Here is a 19,565-nt window from a genome sequence, read left to right on the forward strand (position 1 = left end):
TGAGTGATACAATGTATTAGATACTTATTTAGTGAATGACAATTAGTGGTGTACATATGCATGACTTTTGGTACTGTATAGTAGGTGTTATCCCAGGCATAATGTATCAGAGGTTTTACTAGCAATGCATTGTATATATTGAATATAAAGTTTTAGGTTTATCAATTATACAAGGCTTGAAATGCCTGTTGCGTAATAGTCTTTGAAACTTAGGCATGAAAATAACTCATAATCTTGTGGAAGTATTCCCTATGAAAATTTTTCTATTGAGATATACTAAGAACGATATGTTACATACATATAGTTATTGGCAATATCATTATGAGTGATGTCTGTATCAAATATGTTCTTTTGGTTAAAGAATATTTTATGCTAGTTTTCATTGAAGTTTATTTTTGCACCAATATCTCAAGTTGAAAAATTCTTTATTGTGGCAATCTTGAGAGGTACATGGGGGTGGGATGCATAAGTGGTAGAATAGACTAGTTTTGTTTTGTTTTGTTTTTGATATATGAAAGCTGCCTTATAATGTCTCATTTTCCATATATTCAGAACTTTCTTAAGCATACGGAGGAATATGAGTTATTACAGTATCCCAATGATAAATAACATGGGGCACAGCTGCTCTGTTCTTTGTATATCTGTCTATGGTGCTGGGGATCTGAATTCAATCTCATTGATATTTGCAAGGTTTATTTTTGGATTAGTAGTTGGCCCCTAGGCCTCCCCATCCTCCATGGGTAACTTCCTACCCAAATTATGGAGAATAAAGTCATCGGAGAAAAAAAATAACCTTTTGCCTTTGGCCCTGCCCATATGTGTGATGCTGCTCACCTATCCCTTACTCATGAGAGTATGGGACCACCCCACCTTTAGTGATTTTGATAGTAGCAACTAGTGGTCTTGAACCAGCCTGATTTTATTTCTACGTGACTGAGGATATGATAGCACTTTCTATGGTCAGTAGCAGTACTTAGCAGCATGTTGAAGCATGTCCTTGTTTCAGGCATGAAATCCATAACAGGGTATGATGGGGCAAGGATGGGGAGGGTACAGAGTATGGGACCCAACCTTTAGTAGTTGATGGCAGCATCGTGCAGTGTGTTGATGCCCTTCCTTGTTTCAGGCGTGGAGGTCACGACCGAGGGTATGGTGGGCGAGGTGGCGGAGGGTACAGAGGAGACAGGTACCGCTCTCCCTCACCTCGTTACAGACAGCGTTCCAGTGGAGGTCGCCGTGACTATTATGACCGTGGGTATGTACCCAGCCTGGGAGTTACACCACAGCTCAAGCCACAACCAAACAAAGAGTATACATGTGGAGGCAAGCTAGTTAAGCAAGTGTACAGAAGCCTGTTGTATATGTCTCAAGGCTGAAGATGATGAACCACAAGTTATGGGTCAAGGTTCTTAAGCATTGAATCACAAGTTTTAAGGTTCGTTAAGATCAAGTTCCTTTGGCAGTTGGCAAGTCCACACGAAACACAATGTAATTTGAAAAACAAGTTTGAATTGAGGATTCTCTATATAAGGAGGTAAGATGGTACAAACAGAAAGTTCAACGAAGAATCATTGTCATTTGTTACCATTTACAGCCTCTTCATTTTTTTTTTTTTTATTTTTTTTTTTTTTTCACATTCATTGTTGCATTACTAACCCATTATTCATATGTAAATAATCATCTTCATGTTTATTTAACACAGTGTTTCACTCCTAGCCCTTTCCTGAGTAGGATATGTAATATTTCTCTTGAACTTGACACAATTTTTTTAAATTATAGGTGTTTTTTCAGTCATGTTAATGATTTTTATATTCATCTGATAACATTAACAAAGTCAAAGATATGTCATATTGGTAACGATTTAAGAGATCATATTCCTCAGTTTTGCCAAATTCATGTCAAAAACAAAAGTCCTTATTGAAATAAATTTGGGGATTTTCCAATTTCATTATTTTAAGATCTTAAGCTATGTTTATTTTGTTTCCTTTTTTCCTTACTTCAGCTTTTTCTTTGTATTTTTTTAATTTTTAAGTGAGATGTGAATTTTAATTGCTTTATGTTAATGTCCATAAGTATACTTTTCATGTCAATGAAGGTTCATGCTTTATCTTACAGCCATATTCGTTTTCATTATATAGATGCCATTTTCTAATAAAATTTAGCATCATATCAGTGCAAGGACATGCTCTATTTTTACTTGTTAGATATTCAAGAGTGTATTGTTTACTTGCTTCTTGACAGTACAGGTCCTTGGGATGAGTGGTAACTTATTCAGAATTCAATCCTTATGAATAGGCTCAGTGATATCACATTACACTCAGGTTGGCAGAGATTGTAGAGAGAAGTACTGTTGGGTTATAAGTTATTAATAGTTTTTTATGTTCCTCTTGGAGATCCTGTTTTATCTTGTTACCTCACAGTGGGGAAGCTCTTTACATGGGCTGTCCCTTTGTTGAACTGTGATATTTTAGTGTTTGAGTTGCTGTTTTGGAGTGGAAGTTTGCCTCTTATCCTAATTGCCAGTTTTCACAAATTATGAAGATAAGTCAGCTCAATATTTGCTGTCATTCCTGACTGGATTACGTGATCAAACTCCTGGCTGCTCTTAATGGCTAATACAAATGTAAATAACATTGTTGCAGCAGAAGAAAGATTGTTGTCCTTGCAATCTAAGCAACCTCAAATCATTGAAAGTTGTCATAGTATTCTTTTCATGACTGGTTGCTCTCATTTGAGTCATCATCTCAAAGTTTTAGTTTTCTTCAGATGTACCAACTAGTTGTCAGTCCATTTCTGTTGCCATCTACCCTCCTTACAAAGTCAGTTCATATAATGGTGAATGAGACATGGAGATCATCGCATATCTGTATTCCGCTTTGTGTGTGTGTGTGTGTGTGTATGTTTGTGTGCGTGTGTGTCTGTGTGTGTGTGTGTGTGTGCAGGCTGGAGTGGGCAGGCAGAATTGTGTGCAGTAGTATGATGGGCCGCAGGTTGTGGTAATTAGATTTGAGGAACAAGATCATCCTAAGCATGCTAAAAAAATATCTTAATTTGGCCTTAGAATTTTATTATTTCTTGTCCAATGAGATGAAAAGGATGCTAAACATCTACCCCTTAGTTCATAAAAAATGATTATTAAATTATTATCATGAAATAACAACTCCTCACTGTCTTACAGTCATACACATACACTTGTATACCTGATGTGCATTACATTTTTTCCATGACTTAATCTTCACAGGTACGACCGTGGCGATCGAAGTTACTATCGTGGCGGCTATGATCGCTATGACCGACCCCAACACTACGACCGTTACGACAGATATGATCGCTCTTATGACAAGTACGATCGCTATGAACGGTCCAGATCTCGTTCATATTCTCCCCGTAAGTAAAAAAAAAAAAGGAAAAAAAAGATCTGAGTGCTTGTTATTGTGGATCGGTGTGGGAGACGTTTTGTAGGTAAGTATCTTTATCAATAAAACTGTAGTCATTAAACCCACAAAAGCCATTACAGTGTGCTAACAAACCAGTCTGTGGCAGAATGTTTCCTTCCAATGTTCATTAATACATCTCAAAGATCAGCATTGTTCAGTGGTGTTTTCATGCCTATGATTTACTGATGTTATTAATGTGAGACTAATGTTACAGAGAAAGGCTTGCAATATAATTTTTTTTTATTTATATATATTGACCAACATTGCTGCTCTTCACAGTTAGCATTCAGTTAACCTCCCCTTTTGTTCATAATGAAATTATCTTTTATTGTCATCCTCATAAGGAGGTATGAAATTGAGTTATATTCTAGTGGTATCGTTTTTTATTTGGCTGAATATATACCAAGTGTATGTGATTGGATAAATGTAATTTGGCAGGTTATTTTCAGTGTCATTTGAATTTTTCTACCTGAATAAATTTGCAGCTGTAACACCTTGACGATATAGACATCAGTACTTGGACTATACCTGTAGTTTGCATGACAGGTAGTGAAGTATGTGATAAACCTATAGAGATATGAACAATTTGATCCCTTACAATGCCAGAGTTGGTGAATGTGCAAAGAATCATTACATGATGAAAATCCAGTGAGAATAAGACTGGATATTGTTCAATGGAATAAACTTACTCCCTGCCAAGTTGTGAAATACATGAGAAAAGACAATGTACTTACTGAACTACAGGTTTTGTGGCTATGAAGTAGAAAATTAAAGTTTTACTTATAGTGGAGGTAAAGTACATGAGTTTACATAGCTGTAGTGAAGGGTCAGATGTATTCAGGGGAGCTGCTGAGAAAGAAGTTGGAGGGTCCAAAGGAGGAAAATACCTTATTAAGGATGCTTTACAGTTATTTTACAAATGTGTGTTTGTGGTTGGCCATTGTTGCCAATGACAGTTGGTCTCTTGTGCCTCCAGTATCCATTTTGACTTTTCTTTGTCCTTGTCTCAATGCATTGTTAGGACTGGGAATTGAGCCTTCTCACATTTCTCTATTTTTTAGTCTCCCTGTTACTGAAGAGTATCTGGCATCAGACTGAATTCTTTCTTCATTGTTTTTGCAGGCAATTTCTAACAACCACAAGTGGGACAAAAGAAAGTATTGATCTCCCCACCTTACTCTTAACTCGTGACTTGGTAACCCCTTGCCAGTGTATCCTCCTCCCCTCCACTCTCCTGTGACCTGTGACTGGCTGTGTGGAAGGAGGCTAGGAAGGCACAACTAGTTTAAGTATAAAGGGGATTGATATTTTTTGTCAATATCTGTACCTCAAAAGTTTTTTTATTTATTTATTTTTTTTCCACCCTAAAGTCATTGTAAGCTTTGGCTGTTCTTGCAAATTATATTCAGTTTATTGTCACATGCTCTGCAGTCTGTGTGAGAATCTGATCTGGGATAATCATGTGGTAACCTGCCCAGTGCTTATTGCTCACTCAGCACAATGAGGAGTAACACCAATGAGGCCTATAGGCCACACATATTTCAGCTTGCCTCAGGCTGGGGTGGTCCAGTAAGCAAGCCTAACATCATTATTAGACAGGAAGAGGACAGAAAAACACAAATGGTTATAGGGAGTCTAAGATACCAACTTTTACATCATGAGGCATATATTTTTCTTTTTCTAATGTGTGTGTAATTTACCACATATTTACTATTCAGTAGTTCTCTGAATGTACAAGAGTAGTGTGGTAATGGAAAATATGATGATTTTGTATTTACGTTGTACACTCCCAAATACATACCAGTAAAATATTTCTTAACAGTCCTTAAAATCTGAGTAAAGTATTTTTATATCCTATAATACATCTATTTTTGACAGTACATTTGACAGTACATGCAAGTGATGGTGGTGGGGAAAAAGGGCACAGGGATGGAGTGGTATAGTCAGTACACCCAAGTCTGAAGTGAGCATTATTGTGCAACAGCAACCTGCAGCCACACGGTGTCCGATTTCGTGGATACTGTATGCTAGCCTACGCATAGTAAACAGTCGTCAGTGTCAATAACATGCAGGCGCAATAACAAATACTGTCAGTTATAGTTGATTATGAGTAAAAATATTAGTAATGTCACAAATAGCTGTTTTGTTAATTCACAAGATTGCTGATTATGATTATTAAACAGCCTTGAAGCTGTCCACCAGCAAGAAAATTAACAGGCTTTATAGTAGCAAAACAGCTATTTGTGACAATATTTGTTATTGCTGCCTGCATATTATTGACACTAATGACTGTTTACTATGCGCAGGCTAGCATACAGTATCCATGAAATTGGACATGCTGTGTGGCTGCAGGTTGCCGTTGTGTGATAATGCTCACTTCAGACTCAGGTGAACCGACTATAGTGAAGAACAAGGGTCATTTCCTTACAGGTTTCAAGATGGCCGAGATCCAAGTAAAATATGAAAATATCCAGTTTTTAAGTCTTCAAGGCCATTACACCACTGATTTGCATAAACAATTATATTGTTTCTTATGGAAAATTTGTGTCAGTTTTAGAATAACTATTGGGAACGAATTATGTTCGATGATTGAGGTTTGACCATATATATATATATATATATATATATATATATATATATATATATATATATATATATATATATATATATACAGTACCCTCTCGAGTTTCGCGCTTGCTTCAATCCGAAGGTATAGCACGAAACTCGAGGTATTGAAATACATGAAAGAGCGCTTATTGGTTCCAGCCCGTGGAATTTTTTTATTTATTTATTTTTTTTATTTATTTTTTTTTCAACTTGACTCCCTTGTTATCACAATTTTATTCAACTTTACTCTCTTGTTATCTCAAAATACGTACCTTGGTAATAGGCAGAAAATGGGAAGTGAGAAGAGGTCGTTCTGAAGCCGCAGTTGAAGGCGGCTGCCTTACAATTGGCTGGCAGTTCTGAATACACGCTCGTGATCCACGTGGTGTCGTCTGCTAATGTAAGGGCGGTTGCTCGCGGTCACCTGTGGAACAGTTGGACAAACCTATAGCTTCTGGTTGTTTTCTCTGTGTTATGGTATAATCCGCTAACTCTGTTATATATCATCAAAACACTAACATCATGATTGACTTTTCAATGCCTATTGAACGTAAACTGCCGCCACAATCGCAAAATAGCTCGCAGAGAGGTTCAACTTGCTTACTGCTTCCATATTTCCCTCACCGCTCACAAGGACCACAAGTGGACAAAAAAGAACAAATCCAGGTAAATTAGCACTTTTAATGCTGTGTATTCCCACAGCACGCATGCGTGGTGGACAGCAGAGCAGAATGACTAATTTCAGCTGGAAGATATTTTTTGCAACACCGGCCAGTGTATAGTGGATCTTTTTCTTTTGACCTGTAATGCTTTGTATTGCTTCTTAGGTCCTCCTTTTCCACATTTTTTTACTTCACAACATGCACTTAGGGCCGCTTTCACAGTCATTTTATTTGTATTGCTCGTTACCAGTGGCGGCAATCGCCGCTCTAGTATTTCCACCTGAAACTGGCTGATGGGTAGTGATGTGATGTGATGGTGTCGGAGGTATTGCCTTTACAACGGCACCTCGTGGCAGCTGCAGGGTTAGCCTCACCCTGCACCTTACCACACACTCTCAACACCTGTCGCTTTCTCTGCAGCCACCACTACCCCATAGGCCAATTTCACGTGGAAAACTATAGAGTCGATTGCCGCCATTGGTAACGATCAAAACAAAGTGACTGAAAGTGGCCCTTATTTACTTCACAGTGCGCACTTATACACTCCACCCTGAACTTAGGTGTTTTTCTGTTCTTTTCTTTCTCTGATTTTGGTTTTCTATGCCCTTTTGCTATTTTCCACTGTTACTTTTCACCATCGCTGCCATGCATTACAGGTCAAAAGAAGAAGAAGAAGAGGAAAATATCACTGGGAGATCTACAATTTTCATAGACTCGAGAAAAATGTTTTTTGGACTGTGGTTCCACAGCGCGGGGTGTTCTCTTATCTTGTTAATCAAGTAGTAAGCAAAGCAGCTCTGCCAGTCCATTTTACGAGTCTCTTGGTGGACCATCTTCCACTGCTCCTCACTCAGCCACTGCCGTCGTCTGTTAACATGCTGCTGTGAGGTACCCACGTACCCACGCTTGTACTCACAACCGTTTTCCATTCATACGGACAACCAATAACTCGCTCCCGGTTGCCCATAGCATCAATGGTTGGACACCGCCTTTTAAGGCAGCACGCATGACGCCGACGGTAGGTAGACGTGACCCGAACATGTCAAAGGAGTGCGAAACTCGTGGCGGTAATGCGGCGAAAGTCGTGATGGTAAGAATTTAGGACTAAGCGCTAAACTCGAGGATCGCAAAACTTGGGTAGCGTGAAACTCGAGAGGGTACTGTATATATATATATATATATATATATATATATATATATATATATATATATATATATATATATATATATATATATATACACAGTAAAACCCGATTATCCGAAGCGGATTATCCGAAAAACCGGATTATCGAAATTGATCTGGATAATGCAATAAAATTTTTTCTATACTAAAACGTTATAAAACATCAAAAATAAATAAAAGTAACTACATATGTACTATATTAACACATTTAAAATTGATAAGAACAGTTAAAATGAATATGCTTTCTAATACGTATTGCCAAAGTAGCTTGTAACAAATAGATCAATGTATTAGACAAAAAACATTAAACAAACTCTCAACAACACCACGTCCGCACCTTCGCCCCAGCAAGGACGTAGGTGCGGCGAACGAACAAACTACTGCACGACTACTCTCACACCGTACTCTCAAGACAACGACACAAACACGACTCCCCTCTCCACTCCATGCCACATTCCCCTTCCAACATACGAGTTGCGCGATAATATGAGTCATCATACTGTGTCTCCACCTGCACGATGCATCAAGGTCACACTTGCAAGCTTGCACAACCATTCACAATCGCACTCTGCAACATTCACAATTCAGATCTGCAACGCTCACAAGTATCAACATACACTGGTCCAGACAAGGAGACACACAGACAAACATACAATAAAACATTTACATCACATGTTTTAAGCGTACTACTTTGTTTAGCGTAGCGTGTGTTTGTTTGGTTTCATTGTTTACATCGTCAGTCGGCGGCAGTCGCGTCACACACTTCACACTGGGCAGTCGCATCGCGTTCTACCTGTGCTTCGACCTCACAAAATGGCGGCCATAAATCCGGATTATCCGAAAAATCGGCTTATCCGAAAGAGGCTTCCCCCCTTCCATTTCGGATAATCGGGGTTTTACTGTATATATATGGTCAAACCTCGATCATCGAACATGATTCGTTCCCAATAGTTATTCTAAAACTGACACAAATTTTCCATAAGTAAAAATATAAAATGGATTAATCTGTTCTTGACCCCCCAAATAAAGACCTTTTTTTACCTTTTCAGCTGTATTTCATACATAAAATCCTGGTGCAAAAGCCTTGCTTTCTCACAAATGATAGCCTCCAAAATACTGTCGCCGGCCAACAGCTTTTCACTGATCCAAATCAATAGCAACAATTTTACTTCTAAGATGTGTAATCTTTGCTTGGTGATCACAGTCACTCCTTTGGCAATAACAGCATCCTTTATTGCTTCCTTGTTCTTGAGAATGGTACAGATTGATGGCTTTGCTAAGCTAAACTGCAAAACCAGATCCGAGACATGAACGCCATTTTCATGTTTTCGTATGATCTCATTATTCACCTCTTGTTGTTTTCACTATTTTCCTTTTTGCTTTTACACTTTTACTAGCTTTCGTAGGTCCCCATGGTGGTTTACGGAATATAAAAAGATATAGAAGAAATAATGCACAACACAAGAAAAATTGTCAAAATCAAAGAACGGTTCGTAGCAGATGTTCTCTGAGTGAGGACTGCAGTATGACTGACGCGCACAGCGATGCCGCAGCCGTGCTGCTCTTGCCGAGTAGCTTGCTCGGGAACCGGGTTCAAAATTCTGTTCATGAACCAATTTGTTTGAAAAGTAACACTTTAAAAAGGTTTGACTGAGTGTGTATATATATATATATATATATATATATATATATATATATATATATATATATATATATATATATATATATATATATATATATATATATATATATATATATATATATATATATTGTATATAGGGTGATATGGGGTTAAGACATACAGCAAAATGAAAGACATTTAAAAATAAAAAAGTTTTAAACTTATTGGCAACAGACAGACACCAAAAGAAACCTGAATCATTTGTCAAAGTACTGTGTAATTTTTCATACGGGTTCCCCACATATGAGTAGTATGGTGAACCCGTACAAGGTATGGGGTGAACCTTTTTTTCCAGTTATCAGCTTGTTTTAAACCTGTAAAGCTACTAGAAGGTTAATTAAAGTATTGTAGAAAATTATGGTTTTACTGTAACAAATATAGGTACAAAAATACAGTTCCGTGACATCACATTATTTATTTATTTATTTATTTTATTTTTTTCAAATTTTTTCAACTATTATTAACATTAACTTAATTAAATTAATAGGTCACACATGTTTGGAGGCATTAAATAACGTTTAATAATTTTCATGAATTTTCCAAAAACTCACAACACGACTTCACCCCATACGAATTCATCCAGATGCCTTTTTTTTTTTTTTTTTTTTTTTTCCCCCCCACATATTGGACCAAGTTCACTGTCCATCACTTTTGTTTCACTCGCATATTACGCGTAGAGGTCATATTTCACTATACACCTCTTACCAAAATGATCAGGCCATCTTCACGATCATGACACACTGTATCATAAAGCTGAACAATAATTATAATGACAGACACTAAAAAAAATGATTTTCTCACCTTATAAACAGACGACCGGCAATAGAAGCACAGAAAATGGCGACCACGTAGACACTGCTCGTCTTCCCCATCCCTTCCCGTGACGTCACGATCCAGTTGCCAGAAACTTCTTTACAGCGACTATACGGCTTCACCCCGAGTACGACTTCACCCCGTATCACCCTATATATATATATATATATATATATATATATATATATATATATATATATATATATATATATGCAACACAATCACTTGGTAGCGCATGATATGTAAATATTTGCTGGTGACCACTGAGGAAGTCAAGGAAACACGAGGATCCCGAGTGCTTTCGTGTATTACATCTTCCGGGGAAAAGATGTAATACACAAAAGTGCTTGGATCCTTGGCTTCCTCAGTGGTCACCAGCATATATATATATATATATATATATATATATATATATATATATATATATATATATATATATATATATATATATATATAATCAAAATATGGTGCTGGTCCAGTAGTACATGGGAGACAAGTGCTGCAAGTCATGAAATAACCAATAAACATATTAATAAGATAGGTGAAGGTGAGGATATTAGTTTTATGTTTTTTTTCAAAATATCGTAAAACAAGATTTAACACGGTAATGAAAATGGTATTGGAAAAGAAAAAAAATACTCGAGCATTTACAGAATCTTGCAAATCACCTTAAAAGCACCTGCAAAAGACATACCTAACAAAGCATAAGTTGCCATGTATGCCGAGCAGTACAGGTAGTGGCTTCCAACACTGTTAAGAGGTGTTGTTCCAAGGTAATTCGTTGGTTGTTGGGACATCAAATGTCTCGACAAGTTTGGTTTGGTGATTCAGTCTGATTAAGTGTTGATGTATGCTTTTAAAAATTTGCCTCATGGATACAACAAGGCTTCTTTGGTAACTTACATGGTAGCAAATTTGTCACCTGTGTGGATGTTGCATTAAGTAGTCAAATCTTTTTGGATTGGATTTATATTTATACATCAAGTTACACTTTTTATTCTATAATCTTCACAGTGATTTTTTTGTTTTACCATGTGTTCATTTACATTTCAGGGAGATACAAGTATTGATGCTTGTGCTACATCTTCTGTCATCTTAGAGTAGACACCAAGAGCCTTGCTGGGCTGAAGGCCACCTCATGCTGGTGGTCCTTCCTCAAAGGTTGTCCAGTGCAAAAATTATCTTGAACCATTGGTCAATGTGGGTATTGGAAATGTGTCATTTTAAAATAGAAACCAATGCTGATGGCCACCTCATGCTGGTGGTCCTTCCTCAGGTTGTTTCAGTGCAAAATTTACCATGAACCATTTGACAATGTGGGTCTTGAAAATGCGTTCGGCTCAGTTTGAGTATATCCTTATTTATTGTGAGAGCTTGGCTCATTGTAAGTCACTCAGGCCATTACATGCCATGCTAGTTTATTATTATTATCATTATCATTATTTCACTACACATGGTAGCACTTAGGTGAGATCAAACTACCGTATGATATTTTCTGTGGCTAACGCCATGTACAAGTGTTGTTGGTGGTAGCACTTAGATGAGATCAAACTACTGTATGATATTTTCTGTGGCTAATGCCATGTACAAGTGTTGTGCTTCAAATTATTTTTTTTCCTTTTTTCCTACTGATATATGTATACCATTATTTCTATAATTTATTTTATTATTGTAATTTTTATGCTATTACAACTTTTGTGTTGCAATTACTTATTAATTAGTTATCAGTTTTTATAGTACTTCCTTTGTTTCAGTTTTCATTTCCTTTATAAATTTATCTTCTCTTTATTTTCCATGTGTGTGGAAAGAAGCATAGTTTAGAAAAGCAAAGAGAATGTGGCGATGTCCACTGGGAGATGGCAGTGAGGATGAGAGATTTAGATCACTTTCATTCCACTCCTGTCCAGATATTGCCTTCGATACAAAATAGTTTTAAGGCAATGCCAGGTTCAATATTATGAATGTTTAGAATGCAAGAGAATGAGTATCTATTAGTTTTGCTTGGATGTATGCAAAGATATTAGTACACCAGTCATTTATTTGTTACAAGAAACTGAAAATGTATGCAGGCGATACTTGGAATTCATAATTTATATAAGAATAAGCTTGCATTGCCAAAGTCCAAGATCCCACATCTCTGTGTGTATAAAGAACACAAACATTTAGAATATTAACCTTGAGCATTATAACATATTGCACATACACTTTTAGAATGAATGGTATGATGTGATAAGTGTTCTTATCACTCACTGATTACAATTAAAGAACGATTCCACCAGCCACCACTAATAGGAATTTTTACCATTCTTGTACAAATACTTTTTGTATCCATTATGATCGGAGTTATATTTCGACATTCACTACAAACTGGTAAACTTTTGTGTTGAGGGAGTTATAACTTCATAAGTATTCTATAATCTCAAACTTTAATGTGTACACGCGTCTGTATTGTTTTATTGTGTTTGAAGAGAAGTAATCAATAAATGTCAACTTTGAGCAAGTGCCGTATTTGTCTCATTTACAAAGCTACAAAGGAAGGTATCTGTACACCCAGCCCAGGATTACTTAATGAAAAACAATTTCCAGTATGTAACTGTCTCACCCGCTTTGCCCTAGACTGCCTAGAGAAATATACTACAACTGATTCAGGACGATTTTTTTTTCTGTAGACATTATTCGGTTACTTACGTTTAGTTAAGTTCAAAGACTACAGAACCTGAATAACACCATAATCCAACACAAATATGAGGGCAGTTTGGGAGGGGCCCGAGCTCTGTGGATCACCCCCAGGACACTACTCTCCCTCATATGCCATGTACGTACTATTTGAAATTATGTATCCGATATTCTGTATACGTCAAATAAGATATGGAAGCGCTATGGCCAGGGACCTCCTCGAGCGGCCCCGCCCATTCACTCGGAGGTAAATGTCTAACATCCATATTTATTGTTGTATGCATTTTAGGTTTTTTAATTATTTCTTATTAGAGCAACAAGTGAAGCAGAAATAATGAAATAAGGAGTAATACTATAAAGAAATTATGATAGGTCCGTGACCATCCAACGTCCGTGACAGGTTTCTGCAGTGGCTCCTGAGTCCTGAACCATGGCCACACCAGTTGGATCTAGCCCCCAGCCTCCGCTCAGGGGCACACCACCATCTGTCCAAGTGTCTAGCACCCTCCACCTTCGAGGCCGTGCTCCTGTGGCTTGCCTCGCCCTCTTAACACTTGAGAAAGGAGTCTGCAGCCAACCAGTCATCTGAAAACAAAACCTCCTCACGTCTATCACTTCCTCCATGCCGATTTAAACACTTGCATTTGACAGCCCCAAGGTTGTCTCTTGAACTCAGCAAGCCCAGAAAAAACACTTAAAAATGGTGTCTCACCAAGAAGTGGTGGACACTGCCCGAGATTACCGTTTCACTCGTCAGGTAAGTGTGGGTGTAATTATCACTTGGCTCCTCGGTTCAAAGACCCACATGCACATACAGCAGTGCGTGCCCCTTTCGACATGCCCACGAGGTTTATTGCAGGACATCTTTACAGATCAAAGTACACTTGTGGCCCCGCTGACGAGCCCACGTCCCAGCCAAGGGAGCCCCGCCCCCGGCCACTCCTGCCCCAGCGTGAGGCAGCCAATAGTAAGTACGGCCTTGTTGCAGCCTGCAGGCACACGCTGTTCCTCCCCGCAGTGATTAATTAGCAAAAGGATGAAATTTGTCACTTCATTATGTACTGTAGTAGTTATCCTAATCAAGAATATGTGAGAGTACAAATTAACGCCGTTTAACGTCAAGCGTCAACTTTTGAGAAATCCCTATTAACGGCGTTTTAGCTAAAGCCTTTATGTCGTTAACGGAATTAACGATTTAGTGCCGTTTGTGTCCAACACCATGTTTTTCACGTATAGTTTTTCTGGGAATTTTCTTTACGAATTCCCGACCCTTTCTTATGCAGTATGGTGACCGTCGAGTAGATTTTTATCAATCATTATGAAATAACAAGCTTTGTCTCGACTCCAAAGCACTCAAATCCTTACATCAGTTCTCTACCCGTATAGCTAGTAAAGCCTCGTGGTCGGCCGAGCCAGTGTGCGCCAAGGTCACTGAGTAGCTACACTTTGGCTGTTATAATCTTTTCGGCACCCTTTGCTCGAATATCATGCGCAGCGATCACTGTTGCTGACGTCACGAATAGTATTAATCATTTAAGAGCACACACACAAGATTGAATACTTATTGGAAAATCATTATCATTTTCTTACTCTTGTTATATTGTTGCCTGGGCTTTTTATTATTGTTGTTTTATAAAGAGACAACGTTTTGAGTGGATGAGACTAAAGGGACGCCCACGTAATTTATGGCTGGGGCAAGTCGACCTATCCTTGGAGGGGGCTAGAATGAGAAGGGCAACTGCGTGGAGGCTTGCCCGGGTTGACCGCCTGGGGCAGGGTTGTCTGGGGTGGAGGCAGCGGGTGAGTGACGTGACGCACCTCCTGGCGTATGCTCCCTTATTTTTATAGTATTAGTTTAGTTACTTATAAATGAAACCGTGCACACGCACTCATCGTATTTAAGGTCACTTTTCTTTAAGTTTTCCTTTGTACCTCGCTTATTATGGATAATTGTCCCCATTTTCCCGTTCCTGACAGAATCCCGTGTGCGCGTTCTTGACAAATGGAATGCCTTTATAATTATAGACAAATAAATAGATAAATAGTTTGATATATATATATATATATATATATATATATATATATATATATATATATATATATATATATATATATATATATATATGTTAATTGACTAACAGTGGCGCCCTCTACCCAGAAGCTCCGAAAGTCACCCATTGAATAAACATTACCTACACCAGGCTGAGCACATAAGGAAGATCTATATAATTCCATGAAGAAGAAAAAAAATCAGCCAACAATATAACTGGTAAAAAAAAAAAAAAATAGACTGATTTTCCAATACCATTGTGTGCTCGCTCTCGTAACGGACGAGTACCGAGTTCTAAGCCCGTATTCTCAAATACACCCACTTACACCCACATTTGATAAGGCTTTTGTAGAGGTTGTGGGTATTTTCAGGGGTAGTTCGATGAGTCTAGTGAGTTTAACAAGGCTTCTGCGCGCCATGAATATGAAGAAAAAAAAGAAAAACATGAAAACCCGAATGATCTCCTTTGTGACCTTTGGAAATACTTGTGAGAGCCGAAAGCGTCATTACGGGCCGAAGTGCATTGTTAGAGGCCCGTCCACACTATGCATCATGATGCGCGCAGTGTTGAATGGACGTTGAAAAACGAGGTTTTCAACACGATGCAGCGTAATGAACGCACCACGTACCACCACCACCATCACCACCACCACCACCACCATCACCATCATCATCATCACCACCACCACCACCACGTACCATCACCACCACCACCATCATCATCATCACCACCATCACCACCACCACCACCATCATATCATCATCACCACCATCACCACCACCACCACCACCACTACCACCACCACCATCATCACCACCATCATCACCACCATCACCACCACCATCACCACCATCATCACCACCACGTACCACCACCACCACCATCACCACCACCACCACCATCATCATCATCATCATCATCATCATCATCATCATCATCACCACCACCACCACCACCATCACCACCACCACCACCATCACCACCATCATCATCATCATCATCATCATCATCATCATCATCATCATCATCACCACCACCACCACCACCACCACCACCACCACCATCACCACTACCACCATCACCACCACCATCATCATCATCACCACCACCACCACCACCACCACCATCATCATCATCATCACCACCACCATCACCATCACCACCACCATCATCATCATCATCATCATCATCATCATCATCATCACCACCACCACCACCACCACCACCATCAAAACCACCACGACAGTGTGAGGGAAAGTGGGCTCCCCAATATGGCCGTCACGCCAGGATAGCTTGCCTCACCCGCCGCCAACCCCACAACACGGGAGCGCGCGCTCTAGGTGTATAACTCTGTGGCTTCATCCCTCAAGAGTCAAGACAATCCTCTTATCAGTACGTCCCTCACAGATAACGACTATTGTCGGACCACCTTATCTGTGTTGCCCTTGATCGCCTCATCTGTAAAGGATAGAATAATATAACAATATTCCTGTGTTTAAAAGCTATCAGAGAGACGTCACAAGGAAGACAATTAAGCGTCAACTCCAAACTTCACACACACACACACACACACACACACAGACACACACACACACGGCCCGGTAGCTCAGTGGATAGAGCGTCTGCCTCACAACCAGAAGGACCGGGGTTCGATTCCCCGGCCGGGTGAAGATGAATTGGGTTTACCTTCTTTCACGTGTAGCCCCTGTTCACCTAGCAGTGAGTAGGTACGCGACGTTAGGCAAGGAGTTGTGACCTCGTTGTCGCGTGTGTGTTGTGCGTGAGTGGTCTCAGCCCTACCCAAAGATCGGTACTATGAGCTCTGTGCTCTTCCGTAGGGGAACGGCTGGCTGTCTCGAGAGAGACCCGCAGCAGACCAAGAGGTGAATTACACACAAACACACACACACACTGTGGCTTATTAATCATCTTAAAGTTATTTTTAGTCCACTACAAAGACCTTCACCAACGTTCCTCACCACCACCACCTCCATGCTGATCCAGCAGAGGTTCTAATTTATTTCTGCATCTGCTGGTTGTACGTGTTTATCGTGCTCAAACAAAGGTTCTAGTTTATTCTCCCCACTTTGTTTTTTGATTTTAGTGCAATCATTCCTGTTCCGGCAAAGTTTTTTTATTGATCTGTCTGTTGTTATGATTGTGCTTTCCATCCTGCTCAGGCAGATATTCCATTTTCATCTCTGCCAACCCTTACCTTTCCTCTGTCTACTCTGATTTATAAATTTACGGGGTTGTCTGATGTTCCTTTGATTGTCCACCTGTTATTAGTTCTACGCAAGATATGACCGAGTAAAGTCTCACCACTATATGATCAATTAATCAGTGGAGGCATACGTCGGGGGGCGCGTCGCCTCACTCACCCTACGACGCCAAGTCCGGGGATCCCTCCGGGCGAGTCTCCATGCAGGCCCCTTCCCATCCTGAGTACCCTCTGGTAGCCTGGTAGGATCTATCGACTTGCTCATGCCACGACCTCTGTGGGCGTCCCCTTGGCCTCCTCCACTTCTCCGATGAGCAGGATCAGCTTCTCGTGCCACGTGTCCTTATAGCCGGAGTTGGCGCTGACGGACTATGCAGGTAATAGATGTCGAATCAGTCTCAGGGAGTAGTCGCCGGTTTGATACAAAGTCATTCCAGCGATATCCCATGATTCTGCGTAGGCATTTATTATCAAAGGCATCAATCCGCCTCTTCAAGTCCCCATTTAGTGTCCATGTCTCACAGCCATATAGTAAGACAGGGAGCACAAGGGACTTGAAGATCCAGATCTTTGTCCATCTTTACAGGTATATCGACAACACCATATACTCATGTTGAACGGGTCCATAACACCGTGGGCCAGGCCAATCCGCCGTAAAACTTCTTGGCGAGACTCACCGTTCTGCTGAACTACTACGCTACCAAGGTATGTGAAATTTTCCGAAATTTCAATGTCCTCGCCACACGCATGAACAGACGTATTGCACTGTTTCATCTAGCAAGCCTCCAAACATCTGTACGCACTACCTTGCTTGGTCTTGGCCCGAAGTCCCGGGCTTCGCCTCCTCGTGCAGTGCCTCGAAGGCCATCACCAAAACCTCCAGCGACTCCGCCACTATCAACACTTGCCTGCGCCATGACGGGCTGAGGCCGAACACCATCCAGGCCCCTCAGACAAGCCTACCGGCGCTATAGGCGTAGACGTAAAAAAAAAAAAAATAATAATAATAAAAAAAATTGCAAAAATAAGGTCAGCGACCCTGGTATTGCCAATGGATCCTCCACAATGACTCTGGTCCACAACTCTGCTTAGTACCCAGTCCATACAAGTGTGGAAAAGCGATGGGGCAAGGACACAGCCCTGCCTCACTCCCGCATTCTGGGGAAAGAAGCTGGTGGGGTCAACAACTGACCGCCGTTGGTCAGTTGTTGACTTCCCAGGCGTGAAGCCAGACTGTTCAGCAGATCTTTGTAGCTTCAGCAACTGGCTGTGAATTCGCATCAGCAATAGATGGGGAAGCACCTTGCCTGGCACACTGAGCAGTAAAAATACCACGGTAGTCGTTGCAGTCCTGTTGGTCCTCTTTCCTTTTCCAGATAGTATGTAAGACATTATATAAGGCCACATATAATCAGGGTTTGGGGCTGGGGGGCATTCCCATTTTGGGCCCCTCTATGGGGGGGGGGGGTGAGATGAGCCAATAATGAGCCAGCAGCTGGTAGGTGGGTGCTTTGCTGTTCACCCCCCCCCCCCGGAAATTTTTAGAATAGCAATTGTAGAAATCATTTTCATTAACTTGTAAATGCAAAATAAAAATTTTTATTTTTTAAAATTTCTTAAACACAAACTGAATTTAAAATGAAGACTTAATCCAGTTAGTAATGATAAAATAAAAAAAAAAAATATTAAATAAATGTATAATGATGAGATATGTATGATAGGATGAGGAAGGAAAATGAGGGAGGAAGGGGGACTCCATTTAAGGAAGGGAGAAGATAGAGGGTGAAGAGAGAGAACAGGATGATGATGAATGTCCTCTGTCCTCAGCAGCAATAGCAAATTGCATTTTGGGGCCCCCCTCACTTTGGGGCCCGGGGGGCGATTTCAAACAGCCCCCCCTCGCCCCCCCCCTCAGGAACGCCACTGCATATAATGCTGCGATATAACAAAAACTGAGCATATATAACAGATGATAGGGCAGGGTTGTTTTATGTACTTCAGTCTGGTGTATTAGGTCATGAATATCGGAGATAGAAATGTTATAGTTAAGCCATGTAAACATGCTCAGATGAAACTACTGAAACTATATACACACACACACACACACACACACACACACACACACACACACACACAAACACAAACACACACACACACGTGACTCAGCGTGTGGAGTAGAGATAAACTCGTATGTCGCTGTGTCATAATGATAAATCAACATAGGTAGTGGTGGG

General features: G+C 40.0%; 1 protein-coding gene and 1 long non-coding RNA gene across 11 annotated transcripts in view; both read left to right on the plus strand.

Annotated features, from left to right (window-relative positions):
• The window catches only part of LOC126996516 (transformer-2 protein homolog alpha-like), a 28,218-nt gene extending 15,331 nt beyond the window's left edge, over positions 1-12,887 (plus strand). For 6 of the 10 annotated variants that reach the window (XM_050857048.1, XM_050857051.1, XM_050857052.1 and 3 more), the window contains 3 exons: positions 1,127-1,255; positions 3,242-3,387; positions 11,437-12,887. In XM_050857048.1, the coding sequence (XP_050713005.1) occupies positions 1,127-1,255; positions 3,242-3,387; positions 11,437-11,453 (292 nt within the window). In that variant the 3' untranslated portion in view covers positions 11,454-12,887. Of the gene's footprint in view, positions 1-1,126; positions 1,535-3,241; positions 3,463-4,559; positions 5,279-10,382; positions 10,546-11,436 lie in introns of those variants that run through there. The other 4 variants (XR_007751224.1, XM_050857049.1, XM_050857050.1 and 1 more) reach the window with 4 other exon arrangements.
• A 599-nt stretch (positions 12,888-13,486) lies between these two features.
• LOC126996517 (uncharacterized) lies at positions 13,487-18,737 on the plus strand. Its single transcript, XR_007751227.1, has 3 exons — positions 13,487-13,816; positions 13,932-14,026; positions 17,918-18,737. It is a non-coding gene; the product is annotated as an uncharacterized LOC126996517 (long non-coding RNA).
• The last annotated feature ends 828 nt before the right edge of the window (positions 18,738-19,565 follow it).

The sequence above is a fragment of the Eriocheir sinensis genome, chromosome 10 (genome assembly GCF_024679095.1).
Source record: "Eriocheir sinensis breed Jianghai 21 chromosome 10, ASM2467909v1, whole genome shotgun sequence".
NCBI classification, from domain to species: domain Eukaryota; kingdom Metazoa; phylum Arthropoda; class Malacostraca; order Decapoda; family Varunidae; genus Eriocheir; species Eriocheir sinensis.